The 25,820-nt window shown below is 39.5% G+C and overlaps 1 protein-coding gene across 4 annotated transcripts in view; it reads right to left on the bottom strand.

Moving 5' to 3' along the window:
* Positions 1-4,234: 4,234 nt before the first annotated feature.
* Positions 4,235-25,820, bottom strand: part of LOC105202334 (sestrin-3) — a 192,487-nt gene continuing 170,901 nt past the window's right edge. For all 4 annotated transcript variants that reach the window (XM_011170797.3, XM_011170794.3, XM_011170795.3 and 1 more), the window contains exons 7-12: positions 15,665-15,835; positions 9,379-9,561; positions 9,053-9,293; positions 8,304-8,569; positions 7,347-7,721; positions 4,235-6,201 (exon numbers count right to left, since the gene is read on the bottom strand). In XM_011170797.3, the coding sequence (XP_011169099.2) occupies positions 6,115-6,201; positions 7,347-7,721; positions 8,304-8,569; positions 9,053-9,293; positions 9,379-9,561; positions 15,665-15,835 (1,323 nt within the window). In that variant the 3' untranslated portion in view covers positions 4,235-6,114. The remainder of the gene's footprint in view (positions 6,202-7,346; positions 7,722-8,303; positions 8,570-9,052; positions 9,294-9,378; positions 9,562-15,664; positions 15,836-25,820) is intronic.

Here is a 25,820-nt window from a genome sequence, read left to right on the forward strand (position 1 = left end):
CAACTCTCTCCCGAAATCTCTTCCTCGACGGTGACACCGATGAATTACTATTGCAAAGAGTGTTTCTTCAATCGCGTCTCGATAGCTCGGGATCTGAATCTAGAAAGTGAAATGAGAAAAGACGTTTTCTGTTTTTTCAGCGCTCTAGATCCGGTCACCAAAGTGTTGATGTGCACTCGAAGAAACACTTTCAGTGATAGTAATCCGCTTAATCATCCAAAAGGGGGGAGGGGGTCTAGTCAAATCACTTGTAATTATCACACAATCATTCTCGATACGGTGGCATGTACTATTTTAATATGCTTTTTTGTGACTTTCGGAGGTGGACCGTTCTCTCTCGGCTGTGCACTTCTCTCGCTCTATCTCTTTCTCTCCCTCTCTTTCTCACTATCTCTCTCTTTCTTTCGCCCTTTCTCTCTTTGGGAGCTTCAGCTCATTCAAAACAATTGGACGACGAGTTTAGAGTCAACACACACACACACACACACACGCACACACACACACACACACACACACACACACACACACACACACACACACACACACATATATATATACATATATATACATACACACACATATATGCTTTTATCTTTTTCAACACGCTTCACATCATCGCTCGCATATCACCTTGCTCGCCTTTCATCAATTGTTCTCTTTCCCCGCGCTCGTCCACCTCCAGGTTTCTCACTATACACCTTACCGAGGCATCAACTCGACTCAAAATTCCGACTCGCCTTGCCACGCGTGTTCAAGAGAGAAACAGCAATGAATAAAAGTCAAAACGAAAAGTAAAGTACGATCAGACACGGAGCACGAAATCCAAACGAAGTAAACTAAATGAGTAATCATTCTTTTGGATATTTAGAATGTTTAAATCATAAAGATGTCTTGGTAAAAGCATCTTTGAGGACGTCTGTGGCGATTATGTTTTGCTACGTGAAAATCAGAAATCTCGGTGTCCCATTTTTAACTCGATGTCTGATCGCACTCTGTTTTCACTTACTTAATAGTCGCTACATAAAAAAAATCTCAATTTTTTTCGCACATCCTTCACTCTACCCGTTTCTCCCCATTCTCTCTCTTTCTCTATCGTGCCTCTTAGAATTATCGCAAAATTATAATCCGCTCAAATGTGTCACTCGCCGCAACGGCATTCGCGACGAGAATCTCTCGCGTTTTTCAATTTTCAAGAGAAAAGAACAAAGAAAAAAGATATGGAGTAGGACGTCGTCTTTACTCCTTACAACGTCCATCTCGTTACAACGACGATTCTCTTTTTCTCTACAAGCCTCGCGCTATTCCTCCTTTCTCTTTTTGCTTCCCCTTCTCACTCTCTTTCTCTCTCTCTCGCGATTATTACATTATGAGATCAATCTACGTATACGATTATCGCGAACATGCTGCAATTCGTTACCGCTCTCTCCTACATCAACCAATTTACATATCATGACTCTTTTTCGCTGATCATAAAATAAACAGTGCGAATGATGACGAAAATTTACGAGAGCGTAGAGATAAATGAAGATAAAACAAGATCAGCATTAAGAAAGATAAAATATATAATGGATAGCGTTAAATAAATAATGCAAACAAGAAATAAATGAAAAAGCTGCGAAACAGAAATTTTAAAAAAAAGAAAAAAGGAAAAAGGAAAAGAAAATAAGAAAAAACCAGAAAGGAGATAGAACTACGATTTCCTAACACGTAGTTCTCTTCGGATCATGTTAAGTGAATAGATCTTAAGTAAAATTTAATTTCTTTTTACGTAACTGAATGTATTAAAAACATTGTTATTATTCATATAAAATCCGAAAAATTAACATAGCTCTCGGTAAACCGGTACGATCTTCGTGCTCACATTCTTAAGCATCGTGATATAACTACCCTAAAACGCATAAATGAGATATTGCGATAATTAACGAACATTCACTCATTGGCGGCATTGTAAAACGCGCCGGAAATACACGCGCGTCGAAATCTACATCAGTGTTCGCTTAACGCGAAATCGCGTAAAATCATTGTGAATGCCGAAAATCGTAATACTTACAATCTAATGGCGCGAAGAAAATTTGATTTTACGCAGTACCAATACTCGGCTATATGAGGTGATCAAATATAATAAAACGTCCGTGAATAAAACATTTCAAACATATGTAAAGAGTAGCATTTTTTCTGATCTTATGTTAACACATTAGATAATTTAGATTTAAATAACATTTAAATAAAATTCAAATGATCATAATAATATTTGTTTCATATATCTAGTTTCGATGCAGACTCTCGCATCACGAATCTAATAAAAAAAAACGATAAACCACAAAATAATCCAATAATCAATATTGATCTCTAACGATTCAACAGCGGCGTATGCGTCCTTACGAAAAAATAAGAGATACTATCCAGAGTTCTCTAGGTTTATCAGTTGCGAACAAGCTCGTATAAATCAGTGAGAGAACAGAAAAAAGATAAATAGATAAATAGATAGATAAATGGAAATGAAAGAGGAAGCTAAAGAGAGTTTTCGAAATAAAGCTTAAAATCAAATAGTTAAAAAAAAAGAAAGAGAGAGAGAGAAAAAAACTGAAAATACTGTCATTAGCATGACGAATTGCGAGTGTTTGTCGCACTGGATCGCAAAATCGCATCATTTTTTTTGTCTGTTGCCACTCGCAAACAACGGCAAGATACGTTTACATAAAGCGAAGAGAGAAAAAGTTCGATCGCCAAAAAGTTATTGGTTCTGTCGATTCGACTGTTCCATTTCGGCGAGATGAACTGTAAGCGACGCGAACGTTTCTTCTTTGCTATTTTAAATTCTTGGTGTGATATGTGGAAACGTCGCCTAAGAAAAAAAGGGAACGCGTCGCTCTGTTGGTCGAAAGGTCTCGCTGTTATTATTCATTTTGGTTCCGCATCATTTGAACGAATCACGCGTGCTCTTACGTGCGTATGTGCGTTTACGCTAATGCGCGGAATCCGTACTTTGGAACGCAATTTCGCTTCATTGGAACAAATTCGCCACCGGAGTGAGAAACGTTATTCGCTTACCAGTAGACTAGATGAGTACGGCCAAGGATTGAAATCGGTGTAATCCCGGTAAATGTAGATATCGCTGCGATTGATTAAAATGTAGGAGTAAGTTACAAAAATTTTTATAACATCTTATGTAGCACGTTTATAAAATTGCATTAAAATTTTGATACTTAAAAAGAGAATTTATATTACATATTAAATAAAAAAAATTATGCATGTGTATGTATATAGTTTGTATATTAAAAACATATATTATTTTATATTTTAAATCTATTTTATATATAAAACATTTTCAATATATATATATATATATATATATATAAAATAAATATTGAACATGCTTCATATTTACGTATATAATAAATAAAAATTTGTTATTTTTTACCAATACTCAAAATATCATAATTTACCAAAATTGCACCAATTTCAATGTTTTGGAGCGGATCTTTTTGCTCACTGTGCACCACTTACAATCGATCGTTCATTAAGTCGAGATCAGAGGTTCGTTCACGGAGTTCACAATTTCACATTCCAAAGTACTGATTATCACGTCCTTGAACGCGCGCATACAAATTAATTGATTATCTGAGACACGGCCACGCCTACGCACGCACATGTGTACAGTTACATAATAAAGAAACATCCTAATTACAAACGCTACAGGTAGAATCATCAAACTTCCAGTTACGTACGCACTTTCATACGCACTCGGCACGCGCAACACTCTCTCCCTCTCGCTCTCCCTCCCTTTCTTTCGCCGAGTTAATCGTAAATATGCGTATATATGTATCTATATATATATACATATATATATATATTCGCTTTTTTATGTGTATGTGTATACATATATATAGATATATGCGATCACAGAACACGTATATTTCGCGTGTAATAGTTTGTGCCACGTATTTTTTTCGTGTATACATGTGTATGTATGGATGTGTATGTGCGCGCGCGCGCGCGTGTGTGTGTGTGTTTGTACGTGTGTTTGTGTGTTGCGTGTCTGTATACCTTAACAATCTATTATAAGAATTTGATTTGTTTAAACAGCCTCTCCTCGATCCCCCTCGCATACAACACTGACACCGAACGAACGGCGTCCTCGCACGATCGCAATCGATCGCCGAGAAAGGGACAGGGCTCTGTCAGCCGTGCGTCACAATTCCCGTTGTTTTATCAAGTTTCCTTTTTCTCTCTCTTTCTCTCTCTTTCCTTTCTACAGTTTTTTATTAGAACGCTACGCCGAAGGCATTGAAATTCGTTGATAAGCGCCCTCGCGCGCGCGCGTAATATCGGGCGTCGAGAAATTGGTGTTCTCGTGGAATCGGTCAGGTTTATTCAGTGGCGCACGCAGAACTCGGATAATCCCGGACCACGTTTTTTAAGCTACACTCCTTTCCTTCTTTTTAGTGTGTAGACCGTCATAGCTGATACAACAGTCTTCTTTCTTTCGAGACACCAAATAGATTTCTCTCTCTCTCTCTCTCTCTCTCTCTCTCTCTCTCTCTCTCTCTCTCTCTCTCTCTCGAGTAAAGCTTAATGCAAACGCGGTTTCTCATTGCTAATCTCAAAGTGGAAAAGCAGCCTAGGCTTAGAAGGTTCACGGATCAAAGCGAGCTTGCGACGCCTTTCGCGTTCGGCTAAACAGCAGCTCATCATCCCTCGGTAAATAAACACAGCCGATAGGCATTGCTTCTCTTCGCGGTCGCGTGCACACATCATAACGCCCGTGACACAATTGCACGCGCATGCACGCGGCCGCGAATCGTCCTACAGTCTAAGGTTTGCTCGACACACGCATATGATAAGTAGATACAATTTTATGTTAGCTTTCACGGGATCGTCGAATGAAACAAAGATTAAAAAAAAAAACGCGTTACACATATGTATATGTACAGAGCGTGAAAGACTTCTCTCGGCCCGACGTTCACGACAAGAATCCGACGTTCTGATAACCGAGGCGGCGCGCGCCACGAAAACGAGAAGTCGAATCAAATCGAATCCGAGGCGAAGATAATCTGGACAAGATCACGATGACGGAATTAGAGTTAATAGATTTCTTAATTTAGTCCTACGATTAATTTTTTACTTTTCAACAAGCCGGCACAAAGGGAGAAACGAAATGTTCGCGCGGAGCAACGAATTTTTTTCTCTTGCTTGATATACGAGTGCGCTATTGCGGTGATGCGTTTTCTTTAGCGAATCACGCATAAGGTCGAAATTGCAAACGCAACAAGAAGGGTGTACGTACGAAGGGTGTATGTCCGTGTGTGTGTGTGTGTGTGTGTTGTGTACACGTGTGTATGTATGAAGTTAAAAGCGCAACTCGAAAGCTTCTAACAGGCGAGAGCAAACGTTTTTTTTTTTTTAACAGATCTGAAACATAAACGAAACGCACAAATAACAGTCTGCTACGATGTCGAACGTAGAAAAATACAAGTGTCTATGTACAAAACAAATTATAAATCTTTCCTCTCCTTGTCACGTCTCCCTGTCTGTTCGCACAAACTCTTCCTCCGTTTTTACGACGTCTTCCTCTTACGGATCTCCTCCCGAACACGCACGGAAAAGCACTCCATTCGCCAAGAACTTATACTTTATTACGCGAATAAACGGATCTGTGTTGAACGTGCAGTCGACGTGTTCGTGAGCTGCTTGAGGAACAAAGACGCATTGGTCTCGTCATCGAGGCGCCATCGGATGAAGAATCGCGCCAAGAGTGCAGCTGAATGGCCAAATATTACGATCTTCTGTTTTCCCTCTACAATCAGCAGCTTCCTTGTCTTCCTCTTGCTCTTTCTTTATCGCCTTTTTCAGCACTTGCTGAAGAACCGCGATTGCTCGCTATCTCGCTGCGATTCACGAGTCGACGATGAAGCGGCCTTATGATAGCACGCGTGCATATGTGTGTGATGTTCTGTAGAAGACTCGATGATATCGCGCTCGCCTGTTCCTTCCATGCCGTGTGCGCCAAGTCGACGAATCTACGGCATGGAACGTGGCGCGAGAAAACAAATTGACGACAAACTGCAGACTGACGGACAGCAGACAAACGAGGGAGCGACGCGGAACTTCGCTTTAGGTCATATACCGCATCACGGCACGAAGGGCATACAGCAATTCTGCTTGCATGCGAGCCTCTAGAATCATCAGGTTCACGTGAACCTAGAAAACAAAAGGAAAAAGCGATATTTAGCAACGTCTAACACAGTCTCGTTTCTTCGTCGCTTCGCTTATGCGAGCATAAATTTTTACATTCCTTGTTTCATCATAATAAAAGCCTTATCAGAAATGTTAAATGGCTAATTTCAAATGCATAATGCGTTTCGTGCGGGCTAATCTTAACTTTCTATCGTAAGACTGGCGGCAGTTATTTTCAACCGAATAGTGTCAAGTATTTTATTTTTAACACATTTAACTTGTAAGCTTATTTACATAAATCGTTATTCATTTAAATTTCTATAAGATTCGTTTAAAATGGGAAATGTAACCTTATTGCATTACTGCAGTATAATTGAAGAGTTTTATAGAAAAACCAACAAGTCCATTTTTTAAATATGAATTATGCCATCAAATCATTCTCTATTAATAGCGTCACATTATGAACAATTTTGTTCCGTAAAAATCAAACAGAAAAAAGGAATATAAATAAATAGTAAATGTAAAATTTTCACAGGATTAAACAAGTTTTTAATCATTTATCATTTTTTAATGAATCCTCAAGATATTAATCAAAATTTAAAACTTTGTTCTTGTACATATTATCCGGAAAAAATTACTATACAAAGAGAAATATAATGCGAGATTTATACAAAGAGAAATATAAAAAAAAGTTTTTTATTAAGAACAATTTGTAAGATAAAAAGTAAAAAAATTTTTAATATTTTCTTTTTCATACTTATCACTATTTATGTTGTACAAATGGATACATGTAAAATATTATTAGGATAAATAAGTAGTAAATATAGAATTCCTTTAAGAACCAAACAAGTGTCCAGAGTATATTTTTTTCTTTTTTCGAATTCACAAAACATTAATCAAATTCTACAACTTTGTTCTTCTACCTATTATATAATCGGAGACAAATTACTATACTTATACAACGGTTTGAAAAGTTTTTTATTTCCTGAAAATTTAACTTTATGAAATTATTTGGTTTTTACAGGAAACCCTTCAATTGTATATGTTTTGAAGTGTATATGAAAATGGCTTATTTTTAAAGGCTATTTATGATTTAAAAGAAGACGCGTTCTCTTTTATTTATTAACAAGATTAATTTATTCAGAGAGGAATTTAATATTTTGACCAACCTTTTCACTGTGTTTAAACTCCCTCATGACGCGATCGTAATCCCTCTTTGTGACGCGCTCCGGATAACAAACGGCACTCTTGATGAAGGTTTTGAGGCTACGCTCGAGCAACTGATTCACCTCGTTGTAATCATAATCGTCGTGCCTGATGCCGAACATGCACTGTATATAATTCCAGATCGCCCGTCTGAAGCGCGACGTGTCGACCTTGTTATGCGTGCCCATGGTATAATACGTCAGATTGTACGCGGTCTTGAATTTGTCATCGAGGAGATTACCGACGTCATTGTACAGACGATTTACCAAGGAGTAGCCGTGATCGTCCCAGGAATAGTCCTGGACGCGGAAGGTCGGTATGTCGTTGAGTTGTCCGCGCTGGAGAGAGACAAAAAAAATTGAGTTAGTAAAAGTCGTTAAGAAACGAGAGAGAAGTTGAATCGATAAAACCAAAAGAGAGACATAAAAAATTATATATTGAGAAACAAAGGAAGTATATATGTACTACGGATAGCAACCGGCGAAGCGACTTTATTATCTCGCATTAACGCGTGGCGTAAGCGTTGTGCCCCGCCTTCGTAGCCTATCTTAAGTCAGCCAATACACAACGTCGTCGCGCGGTAAATATTCATAGTAGTTACACGAGCGAAGCCGTAAGCCGACGCACGGAGCGCAGGCAACCAACTTAAATATTCATGGATGAGCCACACGCTACCTTGGAATATCGTCTCTTTCGGCTCTAATCCATTACACACTACTTAACTAGGCGTACAAAAACAGCGGACGCGCGCGAGAAATCATCGTCGCCGCGCATTGTTGAATAACATGAGGGTCCGAGAGTAACGTTGACGTTATCAACATAAATGGACGAGCTCAATTAAGATACGTCGCGGTGGTTTGTCGCGAGCTAACTGTTTCGCAGTTACTAACGGCAGTAGTACGGTACGGAGAGAGGCTCACCTTGGCGAAATCCTGGTAGATGAAAGTGGGATCCTCGATGAATAGACCGATATCGGAGTCGAGGACCGAGCTGCTTCTCTGCGGCGCCGCTGCCAGCTCGGCCGACTGCGTCTCGACAGTTTCGAATCTTTTGGAGAGCTCCTCCTGCGTGATCTGATAAGACTCGGACTTTTCCGAGAGACGCTTCATACGTTCCATCAAGGTCTCCACACCGACCTCCTGCTCGCCGACTATGCTCGGCGACGACGGCGGTGACGGCATATTTTCTGCAAATCGAGATAATTTCAGTTCGCACAGTTATATAAAATTTTTTCTCAGCCTTATAAATGTAAAAAAATAGAACGAACATGCATATGTGGATAGTTCTGTATAATTTATACACGCAAAAAGAATGATTTAGCTGAAATATATTTAAAACTAAACGATGATGGCAAAGATTGAAAATCAAATGTAGCGATGAGAGCAATTACAAGCCAAACTGGATGAAGTGACTTTAAAAACAATTTCGATATAATAAAATATGCATAAACAACTTTTATGATCACGTACGCTCAAGCTGGTTGCTAGAATATCCAAACTTTTTGCTTATCATGCTCATCATGTATGTTTTTCGCAATTATTTTAATAGACCAAGAAAATTATTTTCAGATCTATATCTAATGAACGTTTAGATACTTCAGCGCAAAACCGTTCTTTCCATCGTAATCATCGCGTTTCGAATAACATTATTTATAGCAAGTACTACTTACCAGTCTTGCCGTCTCCGTTGGGGATCTTTTTAGGGCTGCTCGTGAGCTTATCTTTGGCAGGCGGTATGTTACTACTATTGTCCTGAATGTTCTCCTTATAGTGATGGCCAGTTACGTTATCCAATTCCTCGTTAACTCCGCAAGAAAATACGAAAGACGATAACGAGTGGAAGTGAGCTAATAGGACTATAGCATGGACGACCTCCGCTAAGGACCAATTATCATCGCCCTTAGTCAATTTCTGAAAAGACACAAACGCTCAGCATCACCAACGTTCTGTTGAATATCGTGCGATATTCCGTGAATTCTGAATATCACCCGCTTACCTCTATGTGCGACTTGTTCAGGAGCCACGGTCTATGAGCCAGGATCTTGTTGATCTCATAGAGATCTTGCAGCTTCCCCGGAATCGATCTCAGACCATGGAGCCATGAGGGGTCACCGCCCTGGACAAGGAACTCTCCCTTCTGCAGGTTTATAAGGTAGCTACATTGATGCCTACCCGCAGCCTGAAATTACACCGAGAGATAGATCTTCAAACCTGTTCTCGTCAATTTATCTCTCTCGTATCGTCCGAGACGCTTAATGCCACCCTCAGAAAACGTTTCTAACGTAATCATCTCCTCTACACCCCGAGATCATTATCCACTGATTCGTATATCGTTAAAAAGGATCGTCAACATTTTTCTCAACGGCCTTTCTAAAGAAGCCTAATTCTAGGCACCTGGCTAATTGATTGATAAAACGCAATTAAAAAAACACATTAAGCAGACAAGAATCATACGCGTGATAGAAACGTTATACGTTTCAAGTATTTTAAGTACCGCATATCGCGCTAAAGATGTAATATAATTACAGACTAATCAATGCATACCTCCGCATGCTTCATAATAAATCAACTAATTTATGGGCGTTAAGCTTCGATGGTACATGCCTCATGATTATCGCGTTCACCTCAGGCCGTACATCACAATAGGCAGATACACACAGGGCTTGCAGAATTACCTCGCAGAGATGATGCCCATAGATAAGATACTACCCGTAGGGAAATAAGGGCGAATAAAAACGATTGAACGCTCGCGCGCGCGCGCGTGCATCGACCAAAAGCAATTTTGCCCCCTGCCCCTTGCCTTCCCAGGAACTTCTATTCGCGTATTGAGTATCGCGCGGATAGCGTCGCATGCATTATTACCATCGGTGCACGTGTATTTGCACGCGTGTGCGCGCGTGATATCGCCCACGATAAACGCGCAGTGGGTTTTCCCGTTCCACAAAATTTTTGAGAACGAGCGTCGGTGTTATTGGCTCAATTTTGCGGGACAGGGAGGGGGAGGGAAGAGAAGGAGAGTTGCTGGAAGCGGCTTGCCGTATGCGTTTTTCAATAACAAATTTCGACCGGCGATAGGCGAATTGACGGCGACGTGATGATGCATCGGAGCGCAAAATTGCACGAGGTCGCGGCCGCCAATATCGCGCGTTATCACGCGCACGATCATTTCCAGCACGTGACGAACAGCAACATCCGTTTCAAGGATATATGCACTACGCTCAATCCTGCATCCCCTCATGATGAATAATCCCATGAATCTTCCGTAGATTTTCACATTCATCGGTCTTATAATTAATAGCCAGGACGTTTTAGAAAATCGTTCACAATTGTGGTCAAAGCAATAATGACACCATCAATAATAGCGATAAAGTAAATGTTAAAAGTATTGGAGGGGAATCGAAAACTAATATTTTATGTTTTATATCGTTTTTATTAATAATGCAAACAGTATACTATGTAGTTTCGTCCATATTTATAATTGCCATTATATTCCTTGATCGTCGACTCATTTATTAATTTTTGTAATTCCGTTCTAGAAGAAGCTAATCAGCTTTGTTTAAAAAAATGTGGATCAGGCAATTCGAATCACTTGCTCTTAAGAAGCTTCTTCGTAAGAAATACTCCAATGATCGAATAATAATCCGATGAGATAAAAATGGTGGGTCAGGAGATGTTCTAATTCTCTTATTTTTTATCGCGTCTATTTCCTTATATGCGATTGAGCATTGTTACTAAATTAAGGCCGATTAGCTTCTTTGAGAGAAAAAAATTAATAAATAAGTAGATAATTACGCCAAAAAAAATTTTTTTAATGAAAAAAATATTTTGTCTTAAAACTATAATTTTAATGCAAACATGTATTCTGTTTCAATAAAAGTATTTACTTTTAAGTAAATAGACATACTACCTTTAATATACATTTTTATATTTTACAGTTTTTACATTTAAATGATGATTTTATGAATAAGCTAATACTATTATTGAATTTAATTAAATTGTTTTCGTAAATTAAGAAATTTGATTACCTTGAATATAAAAATTACGTAATAGTAAATATTTTCTAGAACTGCAAGAAAAAAATACTTGATTAAAAAATCATTTCTTCATCTTATTTACATAAATATTTCAATTAAGAAAAGTTTAACTTGACTGCAGTAAATAAACTATTAGGACCCACCGAGTATCCAATTTTTTTATGTGAAGTAAAATTTTTGTTTTAAGATATTCTTTCTCTTAATGTAGAAAATGACAATCACATTATTAAATAAATTGAATATTGTCAAAACTACATACTGTTTACATTATTTGAAAATAACTTTATCTTCCGATCTCTCTGATATCGTGAACTGAAAATAATATAAATAAGTGACAAGCTCAACGTTGTTTTAAATATGCTAATGGTCTCGTGTTACAATATATTGCATAAAGAAGTAGACGTTAATAATGAAGGAGACTTAATGATGCGGTAAGTTACTTCGTAAAAATGGAAAACCTATTTTTGAAAATTTAATATATGGGTTTTACGTAGGCGCCATTATTTGAGGTTTAAATTACCTGACGTGAACTCGCGGCGGCGATCTATTTATTCCCGCGTGACTAACTTTGCAAAGCCCCGGCGGGCATGAAAACGCGTCAGTTTAGCACCCCTGACTCGTCATTTGGCCAACCGGGAAATCTCGCGTGGGCGGCGGATGCAGCACGATCCTGACAGTGTCGATCGATCATCGTGACAGGACATGGTAATACCGCATAGTAGAGCGGCGGAGGAACGAGTGGAAAAAAAACGAAATAAAGGAGAGAAACCATGATGTGAGGCAGAGAGAAAGAGAGAACGGGGTGCGAAATGAGGTACGTAAACAAGACATGTGTTTACCGTGAGAACGATAAATCGATCGATTCGAGAGTCACGTAAGCGAAGAGTTTGCAAATACACTTTCGCCTCCCTCAAGAACCGAGCGGATCTTCTGGGGAAACACGAGCACTTTGGCGGCGTGTTTTCCCTATTAATAATTTCCCTGGCGTTCGCAAATCTGATCATCGCGTCGCGAAGAAAAATAGACGGGTCGGCGTTTTTTATCGCGTGATCAATCAATATCGATCAGACTAACGTCAAACTCGTCAATTACGGAAATTTGCATTACTTATCGTTTCACGAGATGATCGTGTGCCAGAGATTAACGAATCATAATTATCGGAAGAAATTTACCACCAGCGGGCGATACCGGTCTCTCTCTGTTTTTTTCTTCACCGTCGGGGATTACCCTCGCGGGGATTTGGAAGATGATAAAAAAAAAAAAATACTAAGAGTGCATTATCGCCGTAACGAGAATAATAATATGTGCGAATGATTAATTGGCAGAAAGTGCGATGTTCATAACAACTCAGAAAGACGTCCGAGAGATATCGCGATATTAATATTCCAATATTACCAGTATAATAATTGTAAATGCATGTCGAGAGACACGGTTGCGAAAAGCATGTTTTGTTTTTCTTCGCCGAGTCGTAAATAAAATACTGTTGACATAAAGTTTTCAGTCTATTGTAATCTCATTGATGCAGTAATTCGCTTCTCGTAATATTTAAATTACTGTTTCTTTTCTGCTATGCACATTGTGCACGGAATAAGTAAACAGCTATTGAGCTTATTAAAATTATAGATATGATAATGTTATTTAACGTTGATAATAATAGCAACAATTTTATACCTGCATTAAATAGAAGATGTAAGCGCGCGAATGTGATGCAATGCGACTCGCGATAGCAATGATTTTTATCTTTGAAGACACTCCCGGTATATTTCATTTAATTTATTTTGCATGCGAGCTGTCCGATATTTTATTCAGATAATGATTAATAAAATATAGCTATAATGCTGTCAGGATAAATCAATAAAAGATAAAGAATTTTATGTGAGTGCTAGAGCGAGATTTTGTTATTATATCTACTTTCGAGGAAAAAATGTATATATGTATATTTTTTAAATATATATTTCTTATATATAATTTTCTGCCATAAATCTGCGATTCTATCGATTTCAATGAGGAAAATGATCCAAAATAATCGCAAATCGCATTCCGAAGAAACGAGTCCGCGCACATTCGAGCACAATGTTTACCAGTAGAAAAGCTGTTTTCAGATACCTTATCATTTTATCACACTCATCCGCGTGTGTATGCCGTCTAACAATTTACCTCGTCCTTGTCCGCGCCACGTCGCTCTTCGAGATAAAGTATTACTCGATCGATCGTATACGCCGCGACGATATTTTCGTCTATCGCGCCGGTCTGCTGATGTACTCCTCGCTGATGTACTCCTCGCGTTATCAAACCGAGATTACTCCAAGATCGAGTCCCGAGATTGCGTGAAGAAAGCGCGAAAGACGCGACATTTAAATGCGAATCGAGCAAATTTGAATCGCGACATTTACTAATTATTATTAAACCGTACGAACGAGACGTACGGTTCTCAAGTCTCGAGGAAGTAATAACGAAAATCTGTCGCAATGTGCGAATTGTTCAAATTATCAGCTGATTGTGAGTATAGGATTAAACGCTCGCAATGGTCCACAACGACATCCGATCGTGGCTACGTATCATTCAAAGGCGGAAGCTGTAACCTCGATATTGTATCCTGTGGAGATAGCAGTTTTACAGTCTGCCGTCTGTCCGGATTTTGCAATAAACAAAGTCGGCTGCGCGGCCGCGAATGCTCGTCAAACAGCCGTTAACTCGATAATTCAGAGTAAACCAGTTTGCGAAATCTGCATACCTGCTCTCGCGCTCGCGTATCGCGTATCTAACAACACCATACGCGTAGTTTCTTTCTCTCTCGCTCTCTCGCTGGTTTTATACTTCATATATACATTTACGGAAATATACATTCAATCCCCAACTATGTATGTATTAGCTAATCTGAGTTAGCCTCCAGAGAAGAAGTAAGAATCTTAACACGAGAAACGGGTTTTTCTTTGCCGTCTTAATTTTGCAAGAAATGAAAACGCGTAAAACTTAAAAAAAAAAAAATAGATCAGGGAACCTAATGAACTCGCTTCGAAATCAATTAAAGGGTGAAAAACAAACAGGTTTACTTTCTCGAGCGCAGATAAAAAAAAATACAAGAATACTTGCTGCAAGCATTTTGGAATTCCGATCGAGAAAAGTATTTTGGAAAATTCCCGATGTTATTTTCAGAGATCGATAAAAAATCGTGCGAACTTAAGATTACACTTCTTTCTCGTAATCGCATGTCGCGAATTTGCTACTTTTACGATGTGAAATAACCGACAAATCAATTTTATCTTTCTGCCTGCGCGCAATGTTATCTAGACAAGCCTGTTTCTCGTCTTACAAATTTGTATTCTGAGCACTGAATGATAAATGACTCATTTATTTAAAAATATGAGCCTGTCCAATTCTTCACCTTCGATTGAACATTCTCCCGTATTTATAGTCGTTATTTATAGTCTACCAAATACTTGTAAGCAATATAAACAAGCTATTCCATTATTTAAGTGCTAAATCGTTCGCGGAGAAACTAAAAATTTACCTAATTGAAAAAAACATTTTTTTATTTCGCCACAGTGAACGTCTCTTAAATTTATGCCTCGACTGTGATATAACGTGCCTGCAATTATTGAAATGACATTTTTCAAAATGATTCTTACACGTGTTCAAAAGATAAGGTTACATAATTTTGTATAACAAACGGCATGTTTTGATACGAAAATAGCTAAAAGTAAAGCTAACGAATGGCGTAGATCGTCGAGTAAAGATCATAAAGGAACAGTCAACGTTATTTTTCATATCTTCACCAATTGCTTTTCACGAGAACGTGTACGGCATTACGAAACACACATGCGCTGCATTTACTTAGTTTGCGATAACCTTTGACCCGGTGACCCGCTGTCGCTCATCGAGGGATCAGGGAACTTAAGAGAAAAGAAGACGAAGACGCGTCATCATTACGGCAAAGAGCTTAGCTTCGTAAGCAACAATTCTCTACGCGCATGATACATTATATTCAATAAAACTGAGCGTTTAACGAAAGCGAACGTTTTCTGCTAAAAAGCTCATAAAAAAAAGGGAAAGTAATAAGAAATGCATTTTATCTCAAATCCTGCAAATTAAAGAAAGTTCCTAAACTTCACATCAGTAAAAAAAAGTCGCAATATAATAATCAGTAAATAGCTTAAAGATCAATTAATAAAGTAAAAAAAATTTCGAGTATGACTTTGCTGTATCATTTACAAAATTTTTGATGGAAAACGAGAGAGCAATACTCACCATAATGGCAATGAGATGTCTGTAGTCGTAAGGAAGAGGTCCGTCGCCGCGAAGAATGAAATGCTGGGTCCGGAGGAAATGATCCAGATACGATGGGTGCGAGGACATTACTCTCGAAACATGATCCAGCCTGTTGTTCTGCAGAAAAGATTCCATCAACAGGATATGCGTCTGTAACAATCAAAAGAGAAACTATGAACAAAAGTGTCACATAGATGTTGCAGATTAGAGACGCGTATAATCGATCAATCAAAATAATTAACTTTAATAATTTAAGAGAGAATCGCAACAAAAGAAGAAACAGTCACATTATTTTCGTAGGCCAAAAACTTTCACTCTACAGAAGCGCTGCGTAGAGCGATCATTTGCTCGCTTCGTCTCGAGATATATTCGGCTTTCGAACTGCGCCTGTGGTTTTCAGGTAGCGAGATCTGTCTTCGCATTTAGTATCGACGCAATAATTGACCAGCCCAATCGCGCTGTTTGGTGCTAGCCCATTGTTTGCTCGCTCGGGCCTCGGAAAGTTTTCGACATTAGAAGTTACACGGTCACGTTTTCACCTACGCGGCACGAATCGATGCTTTATATAGCACGTGAAATATATACTGTATATAGATACATTTCTCGCAGCTTTTGTATCGCCGCTTCGCCAATAAAGAGCATTAATTATATTAATATGCGCAAGGGGGGGGGGATTGGGGCACCGTTAATCGCAATATTAATTACATAATCGCGTTTACGGCACGTGAGCAAATATGGAGGAGTGGGTTTCCGGGTCATCCGAAAGCGATTCGCGCAATCAGGTATTTGCGTTGCGTCATTCAACGGGTTCGTCTTGACTACTGTCGATTAATACATCACCTCATGCCTTTGTGTACACGTTTCGCGAGAGATATGGACATCTAGATAGATATCGGCATAAATTACGGCTCGGTACACTGGACACGCTACACAGAGTATCGCGCTTAATGACCGTGTTATACCCCGCAACGTGCGATTGCTCCTTAATCGATCGAGTAGAACAAACAGCATGCACCGATGCAGGATTATGCGAACGCTTAAGTTGCAGGAAAAGGCAAGAACGCGCTGTCAAGGAACGCGTAATTGATATCGTGCAAAAAAAAATCACGGGTAGCTTTTTGCGTATCTCGTCACGCGAGATTTGAAAATTCACAAATCAGACATTACCTGTTGTAATAACTTCGTAAAGCTTCCGGATTTTTTTCTCCCTCCCCCTCTCCTTTAGTATTTCCTAACCTAATTCTAATATGCGAACATTTGTCGATAAAAATAAATCATTAGAAAATAAGCGAACGTTAGCGAACGTACGTGACTTGAGTCACGTTTTACCGCGTAATGCAATTTACTAGATACGAGCTTGTTAATATTTATAGTTCCTGTTTGTCAGTTTTTCTTGCGCGTGTTACCGATATTGAAATCAACTCATCCATTACAAATATTCCGCCTGTCGGACTTATTAGCCGAGCTTCCACCGCGCCGCGCCCGGTCGGAAGAGTTCTGGTGATCGATCGATCGATCGCTGACGCAATCACATTTAGGATCGTTTCAACAAATGCATCGGCGCAAACGGTAGGGTAAACAGCCGTTCGTCATACGTATCGCAATACGTGCCCGCAATTCGAAGTGCGGCAATGGGACTTCTCGCGGAAGCCGATTAGTCAGCTCGAACAACAAATTCTTTGTCTCCCGTGCCGCGAGATTCGTTCCGCGCAAGCGGGCGAATTTTTTATTCGTCCCCAATCTTTTCTTGCATCACCACCTCCACCTTCTCCTCCTCCTCCTCCTTCTTCTCCTCTTCCGCATACGTGTAAAAACTTCTTCGCGCGGCGCTCATTCAGCTTTCTGAAGACGAACACGCCGCGCCTTGGCCACGCGAGAGGGAATAAAGTTGCAAATAAGCAGCTACGAATTCGCAATAAAATCTGCGAAACCGAACACCGGCAGTAGCTCGATGTCGAAATTATTCAACGCTATGCAAATTTAAATTTTGATGATATAAGAGAGAGAATTTTTGCAGAGGAGATAACGACTCTTGTTTTTCAGAAGAATCTACGATAACGAGCTTGTTTCACAAGAGTCGTACGTATTTTCATGTTTAGTCATTAAAGCATTACTAATACAGCGGCGCATTGTTTACGCGTTATCGCCGTTTATTCGCGCAGCGGTAAAAAGGTATTTTCCAGGAAAAAACTGTCTCATCGATACCTCTACCGTATCGGCGATCAATATTATTCACCTCACACCCATTGGAAACCAAAGTGATAATAAAATAAATAGGTATACTAACGTAGTCAATAACTATCATTTAAATAACTGCGGTTCAACTCGCGGTGCTACTGTCGCGGACAGACTGAAAGTAAGCAGTTATGACACGGGTCTACACAAATGCGAATATAATTTGTCCCACAATGATGTGGTCGACCTTGTAACGGGTCGCTAACCTGTGTGCACGCATACGCACGCGCAAGTCAGCGCACACACGTACATACGCGAAACATAAACCGCGAAAAAGACTTTTCACTTTGGCGCCGGCTTTCGCCGAGAAAGAACCGGGTGACGTCCCACACCGGACATAACGCGAACGCAAGTGGGACACGTCACGTTGCGCATCACCCGTTATAACTGTCTCTCGCGCGCGCGGAGGAAGAGAAAAAAAAAAACTATCACAAGTGATAACTGAACACTGTGTACGTGACGAAACGTATGTACCCGTCGTGCCACGGCTGAACGCTTCCAACCTCGCTGCGAATCGTTATCATTTCTAATCAGATTACAAATGAAAAACACCACAGACGGCTACATAGACGTATTAACATATACGTTTTCTTCAAACAATCGTCGACGCGGTCGATTTCACCCGTGCGATACCTCGGCGTAAATAAGCGAAACGAAACGGGTTCGGATAAATGCGCTTACCGGACTAAAATCATCACCGCGGAATGATTAATCGACGGCTTAAAACAGCACGCCTGCGGCTGATCATTATTATTGCACGTCCATTAGAGGAAAGTCGCTAGTACTGGCACTCCATTTTGTTTTTGAATAATATTTCTTGAACAAAAGTTAAAAATAAAACTTTAAAAACGTGAATACTAACTAGAAAGTGTCTTCTAAACAGATAGTATAGCAGTTTTTATAATACCATTTTCTGTTTTGTAATAATTAATAATTTTTGCAACCTAATCCAAAAAGAACGTTGAAAAAAATTGTACCTTAAAACCAACACTAAGCAGTAATATTACAATAACAGGATTCAGACACAGCCTAGGAAAAAAGTTGATTATAAAATAAAAACTAAGTAATAAAATATATTTTTATGCATTAAACAACAAAATTTCATAAAAGGGCTAGAATTAAATCTTTTCACTTTATATATATATTTTTAGCACCTTATTAGTGCTAAATAATTTATTTTTAAACTTAGGAAGTTGTTTTTTTACGTTAGAATAAATATATTTACTCGAACATAAAGTCTTTTCAGTATGGATCTGTCGCGTCTAATTTTTTTTTTTTTTTTTTACCTTAAGGTATTAAAGAAAATGTGAAAAAATTCATAAAGCATCTGCCAATATTATAATTGAAGATTTCGTAGTTATTATCTATTCTCACAGAGAGAGAGGTGGTCCGCTTTGTACTGCACAGCGATTTTGTTTTCAAATCGCATTACGAGAAAAATATGAAAAAGAAAAATGTAAACAAAATAATACACGGGAGCTACAAACATGTAAAACAATCTAAAATTATTAATAATATACTTACTATTATTTCAACTATTTGCAATTTGCAAGAGAAAATCGTGCTAATTTTACTTTCAAGAATATTTTCAATTATACGTTTTTCAAGAATTTATTTTTAGCAGATTTTATATAGAAAAACGTCGCGAATGTACAAACTACGAGTTTTTATTTTTTTTATTATCTAAGCAGATCATGCTTTTATCAATATTGATACAATGCAATGTTTTGTTTCTGACAAATACTGGGGTGCCGCTTTAATAGGAGTGTGCCAATATTGGCAAATTTCATCTACGGAAAAGATTTGCCCAATGGTAGAATACCAGTCCCTGCGCGCACTAAAGTTAGTCATCAAAATTGGTATAACTGAATTTTGTGGGATTCCCGAAGAAATTACAGATTACTCAATAAAAAATACGAGTTTATAAAAAAAAAAGAAAACAAAGATATATACGGTGTTCCCTTAAGATTTAATATTGTTCCTTGCACAAATAAATATCAATTGCTACTTTGTTTTGCGAAAATTGTATTTATAGTATTTATACAGAGGCGTGTGTTCCACGTTTTAAATATTTACGTGAATTTTTGTACATTGTTCTTAATTCCAATTTTTCTTACGTACTGCAAAAGACTAAGAAATTCGTATTTTAGCGGCGTTTATCATATATATTGTTTATATTTTTTTTTATTTTACGATACATATCAGGTTTGTTTTTGCGAATCGCTTTTCTTCCAAATTTTCGGGTTCAAAATTGAATTTATTTTCGGCATGATTGCGGAAGCAGCTTCGCGAGGGAGTTTCCGTCTATTTTCTGTCAATATTACGACTAAATCGACCAGGCGGCGACACGTGGGCGACGACTTGATCATAGATAGACGAAAGTACATTTAATAACCGAAAGACTCATTAAGGAAGCTGGTTCTCGAATCGACCGATCTATTATTAAATGACGGCCGGCGTTCGTTACCGAGAGAGGCCGACTCGGCGGAAATAACAAATTACTCAATGTCAGTTAGCTGACGTGGTAGCTGGAGATCGAGAGAGTGTAGTCCGGGCACTCGAGAAAATTTACTCGATACTTTTCGACAGGCTTTCGAAAACCACGATCGACCAGGATGCTCCTCTCTGCCTCTCCTCAAGAGAAAAAGATTCCTCGCCAAGAGAAATCCGTATATTTAATTAATTGATTCATGAATCATCGCATCGAATGTCCAGAGACATATTTAATTAATCACATTACATATTACTGGCTATTTTATAGGCATTCCTTGCGCATCGTAGCATGAAACACACGCAAAATGTTATTAATATTAATATCGAATACAATTATTCAGCATTCATTATTTCGCTGCGTAAACATCCGCTTGATGGCTCGTTCTTCGATATTTTTCCACTATTTTGACGCTAGCGAGTGTAAAAAACCGCAAGCAACCATCTACGAAACGTTTCTCATCGGCAATCGACGATATATAGTCATTAACCGTTAAACGTTGGATATGACGCGAGATAAGTAGTTAAGTTGTTTTCAACATCGCTCTATTTTCATACCGTACTTTTTAGCGCTAAATTAGCCTGTTAGATGTGCATACACACGTGAACTTTCAGGGACTCCGCGAAATTGCTGTTATATCCCAACCTAACCAGAACAGTTTCATTAATGAAGTTATTTGTATGCACATAAGCTGCACGAATTATTCTTATGCAATATTTTCTCGCTACGGATCCATCAAGGTAGTTCTGCGATTGAAACAATATAATTCCGCAGAGTTTAATTTTCGAGGCAACAGACAGACGGAAATGATCCCTATTCTCTTCCGCGTATCCCCATAGTAACTGAATAAGCTCATCGGCAAGTTATGAAATTTCAATTCTCAAGATGGAGATAGATGGACGTCCATGACACAGATATTAAGGACTCGTTTAAGAAAAAGGCATTCAATGATTGTTCGAGGCGGAGTGGCGAGTCAGATGGGACTCGCTTCGCGAAAATAGCCGGCTACATCATAGACATGGTTAGATATTACTCATTTGACTCTCATACACGCGATTTGGCAAGCCGCGCGCCTCTTGCCCCGGCGGCGCAAGACCCTCGAAAAGCGCAGCCAGCGCGGCGGACCTTCTCCCTCTTCTCTTCTCCGAGAGAGCCCTTTTTCTCTTGGCGAAGACTCCTGGCGATCAGCCCGAGAATCGCCGAGACTTCGTGGCGAGCTCCCCCTCGGAGAGCGGCTGCCACAACCCTCTTCCCTCCGTCTTTGCTTTTAGAGCCGGGATTTCACGTCACGTCGAGATTTTCCTTCGCCAAGTACGCGCACGTTGCGATCAGACATCGTTCATCTTGCGAATCGCGTGACAATGTTCTTTTTTTTTTGTACGTGACTAAGATAATAGGTAAGAGAACGTCTGAGAAAAGCTGGTCACTCGAATCGTGCTACGGTCCCCAAAATCGCTTCATGAATGAAGGTAGAGAGATTATGCATGCATGGCCATCGTATACATCTACGATACGATGGTCACCATTCACGTAGAAATTACAGGAAGAAGGACATAAATTTTACATATAACGTTAGCAAATCTCTCTCAGTTTTTCATTCAAGAGCACACAATCGCTCTATGCAACTCTAACAATGCACCTGGCGAACGCCGTCTAAGTAAAAGCCGCGTCTTTTGCCGTTAGTATTATTCGTTCGGTTCTTATTGGAATCGTACCGTCTTGACAGTCGCTTCATAATAAACAGACGATGAATGGCGATATGTAAGATAGCGCATCTCCACCTCCTGCATTCACATTGTATCGTTATTGCGATATCCATACTTTATGTGCCCGACGTGCCGCAATGACGCCGTGTCGCGCGTCTCTCTTTCTCTCTCTCTCTCTCCCTCCCTCCCTCTTTTGGCCGACAATGCGCGACGAACGAATATTTCTTTCCATAATGATACATTAAACGCTATTGTTCATTGTCAACCGCGACAATAATTACTGGAACAAAGCCGCGTAAATTATGTATGCGACATACTAAGGACATGTATAGCACGAAAATATGCGGCAGCTTCGCGAACATAAAAAAAAAAATCCTGGTCAAAAATTTCATCAATGAAAACAACGACGGTGGTACGTGTCCTCTGCAAAGGGACGAATACGCATTAAAAGAGGGGGTGTCTTTCGAAAATCATATTTCTAAAATATCGACTAACGTGCATTAAAATAAAAAAGATTGCGCAAATATTTACAGCTTTTTACATAGCATTTCACTTTTTACTATATCGAGAGATTAAGAATTTATGTCGCATATAGAGTCTAAGATAAAATGAACCCCTCTGATATATCTGAAAGCTGCTAAGAGCTCGTCTCGCCCGTTATGGGCCGTTAAATGAGAAAAGCACAGCCGTAAAGTTGAAGGTCTGAGAAAATCTTCAGGGACGCAAGAAAAGTTTTCCGCGAGAAAAACTCGCGGGAGACTTACGTGATATAAGATTGATAAAGTTAAGATATGAATACATTAATATATTTTACGTGGGAGAATCGATAGGTCTATTATACAGGGGAAGAGAAGAGCTCACCGTTTCCGTATCGGTGACATAATGCATCGTTTCGATGCGGAGGCCGGACGGACTTCTTTAGAATTCCGCGCCATTCCCCCGATAGAAATCCAAATCGTTGCGAGTCTCGTGTGAGGATTGTTCGGTACCTTATTGGCGAAGTTCGCAACGACATAATGCGGAAAATTATAATTCATAGGCCAAGTGTGCCGCGCGGTTCGGTGCAAGGAAAGGTGGGCACCGGTATGCACCGCGGCGAAATTATAGTGCAAATTGCACGCGCGGAATGATAATGTTGCAGCTTCAAAAAGTACGGGTTTCGTACTTTCGTTAATATGAAATCGCGTATATCGGATTAAAGCGAGGCGGGGATTTTTAACGACGTTATGTGCCCGGCGGCACGAACGGAAAATTTTGGATCGTGGCCCTAGAGTCGCCCTAGGCGACCGACTGTGCCGCAATATTCTATAATTGAGGTAGCCCGAGTTGGCGCGACGGGATGACGAGCTCTCTGCAACCCGACGGCGACATTTTGGGCAGAATCTCACGGCTACACAGCGCGTAAACAAGATTAGATGACGCTAACAGCGTGATTCCGCGTGGGCGCGCAATCTCGCGCAGCACGCTCCGCGAAAGAAAGAAAAGAGAGAGAGAGAGAGAGAGAGAGCGGAGGGAGAAGAAAAGCGCGGCGCGCGCGTCATACGCCGACATTTATCGCGAGATCGTGCGAATAAACACCGGGCACCGGGGATCGTATGTTTGTCATATTCTGAACATCTCGAGACGCGAATGACGTGCCGCCGGCCGCCGTTGCGCGTATCTGCACACAAACACGAAGCCTTGCCAATCGCATCGCTATATTTACGCGGCCTTTTTATTCGCTTCGGTTATTTACCACGCGAACTTAACATTTCGCTTCGATTGCCGCAACGCGATGCAAAGTGCAGTGGAACGTCATTGAATAGTCGCAGTCGTCAAAACATGTTGAGTCCGTCTCAAGAACAGGTGACGAGATGCGGGACGAGAGTCTTGAGAGAAGCTTGAAGGCAAACAACGAAAAAGGGTAATGGTAATTTCAATTACTAATTAGCGCACCGGAATATGACGACACCGATGCGAAACACTGATGCAGAGAGAGAAAAAGAGAGAGACCCGAATGCAAAGCTCACGAATCCTGTATACAAATTCACCACCGTGTGTAATATTAGTCCACGTCACGAGTGACCATTGGCTTAATTTTAAAACGCTTTATACGTTATACACGGAGCTTTCGTTCGCCAGCCTCCAATTGCCATAATTTTACCGACTATTCTATATGGCCCATTAATCAACCGCGGTTGTCAGCGGAGACTGATCATGTACACGAATACGGTTTGATTATATTGCCGATGGGCGGGGCACAGGAGAGGGGCAATAATCTTCGTAATAACTGGCGAATATTTTCAGTGTCGTCGTCCCGCGGTATTGCGAAATTATTTAACGATCGCCGGCGGACGAGAATTATCTATCGAGAGATGCGACGTCGAAAACAAAAACAAAAAAAAAGTAATAATTATGCGAACATATTGTCATGCCACGTGAATCACGCGGTATTTTTCTAATCGAATCTTTAATCAAAAGTCACGCCACTTGGATTATCTATCGCGTCACACGTAGGTAACGCAATTACGAAGCCGACAAAGTAATTAATTATTTAACAGCCTTTCAACAAGCCTTTCGTTAGATGATCATTAATCATCATCGTTAATCAGACTCAATCGTTTGAAAAAAAGGACATATTGATTTGTTAAGGATATTTTTACTATACAATACGAGCTAAAATTTATTAAAATTAAAAAAACTGAAGACTTCTAGACTTATTCTTTTTTATTCATTTTTTTTAACAAAATTTTAATCGCAAATTTTGGCCTTGAAAATAGCTTAAAAAAAAACAAACAATTAAAAACTCGATTAATGGTTTGTTTTTGCAGCAAAAATTACTATATTTGCTGCAGTTTTTAAACGAGTAAGTGGATATAAATGAATTTTCGTACAAATATTTATTGAAGTTTTATCAGTACATGTAAAAATTTTGATTCAATTGATGGTAATGCTACTTTCCCATTAAAATTGCAAATAAATATAATGTAATATTAGTATTATATATAAATATATATAATTATATTATTAATATATTAGTACATAAATAATATAATATAATATAATAGGTACAAGTACTACAAAACGCGATGTTACATAAAAATCAAGAGTAAACAAAAAAATGAAAAAACTTTTAAATCAATAAGTGAATTGTGCTCAAATTTTTCACAGATACTCAAACGTAATTCCATATAAAATTTTTATATTTTAATGTTTCGAGGTAGGACCTATACATCCTTAATAAATTTTGTAGAGGGGATATAGTAGTATTACTTCTAGGCTTGTCTATTTAACTACTTATCAGCGAGGGTCGTCAGTTTCCGCGAAAAGTCTCGAAACGTCCATGGCACGCTTACGCCTTTCACCGTGATCCGCAATTGTTAAAACTGAAAGATGTCTTTATTATGCAACGCGAGTCAACGAGTCCTTTCAAGACGGACCCGCGCGCGGCGGCGCGGCCGCGCGACTGCGCTACTTACACGCCCTATTACGATTCAATGGGCGCCGAAGTAACTTCGTTAAAGCGCGATAAAACGCGCCGTGGCGAGCTGTGCGCGCCCGTTTATTTTATCATCGGGTTCGCGCGACGACGGCGCTCCAGATCCAGGTGAACAAAGGGGCTATTAGCCTCGCGATTTATCCACGCTCCGCTTTGTTGTCCGGTAATTGACGCTGCTCCGAACACAAACGCGAACGTACTCCGTTATGGGAAAGCCGTCGTCAA

The sequence above is a fragment of the Solenopsis invicta genome, chromosome 5 (assembly GCF_016802725.1).
Source record: "Solenopsis invicta isolate M01_SB chromosome 5, UNIL_Sinv_3.0, whole genome shotgun sequence".
Lineage (NCBI taxonomy): Eukaryota > Metazoa > Arthropoda > Insecta > Hymenoptera > Formicidae > Solenopsis > Solenopsis invicta.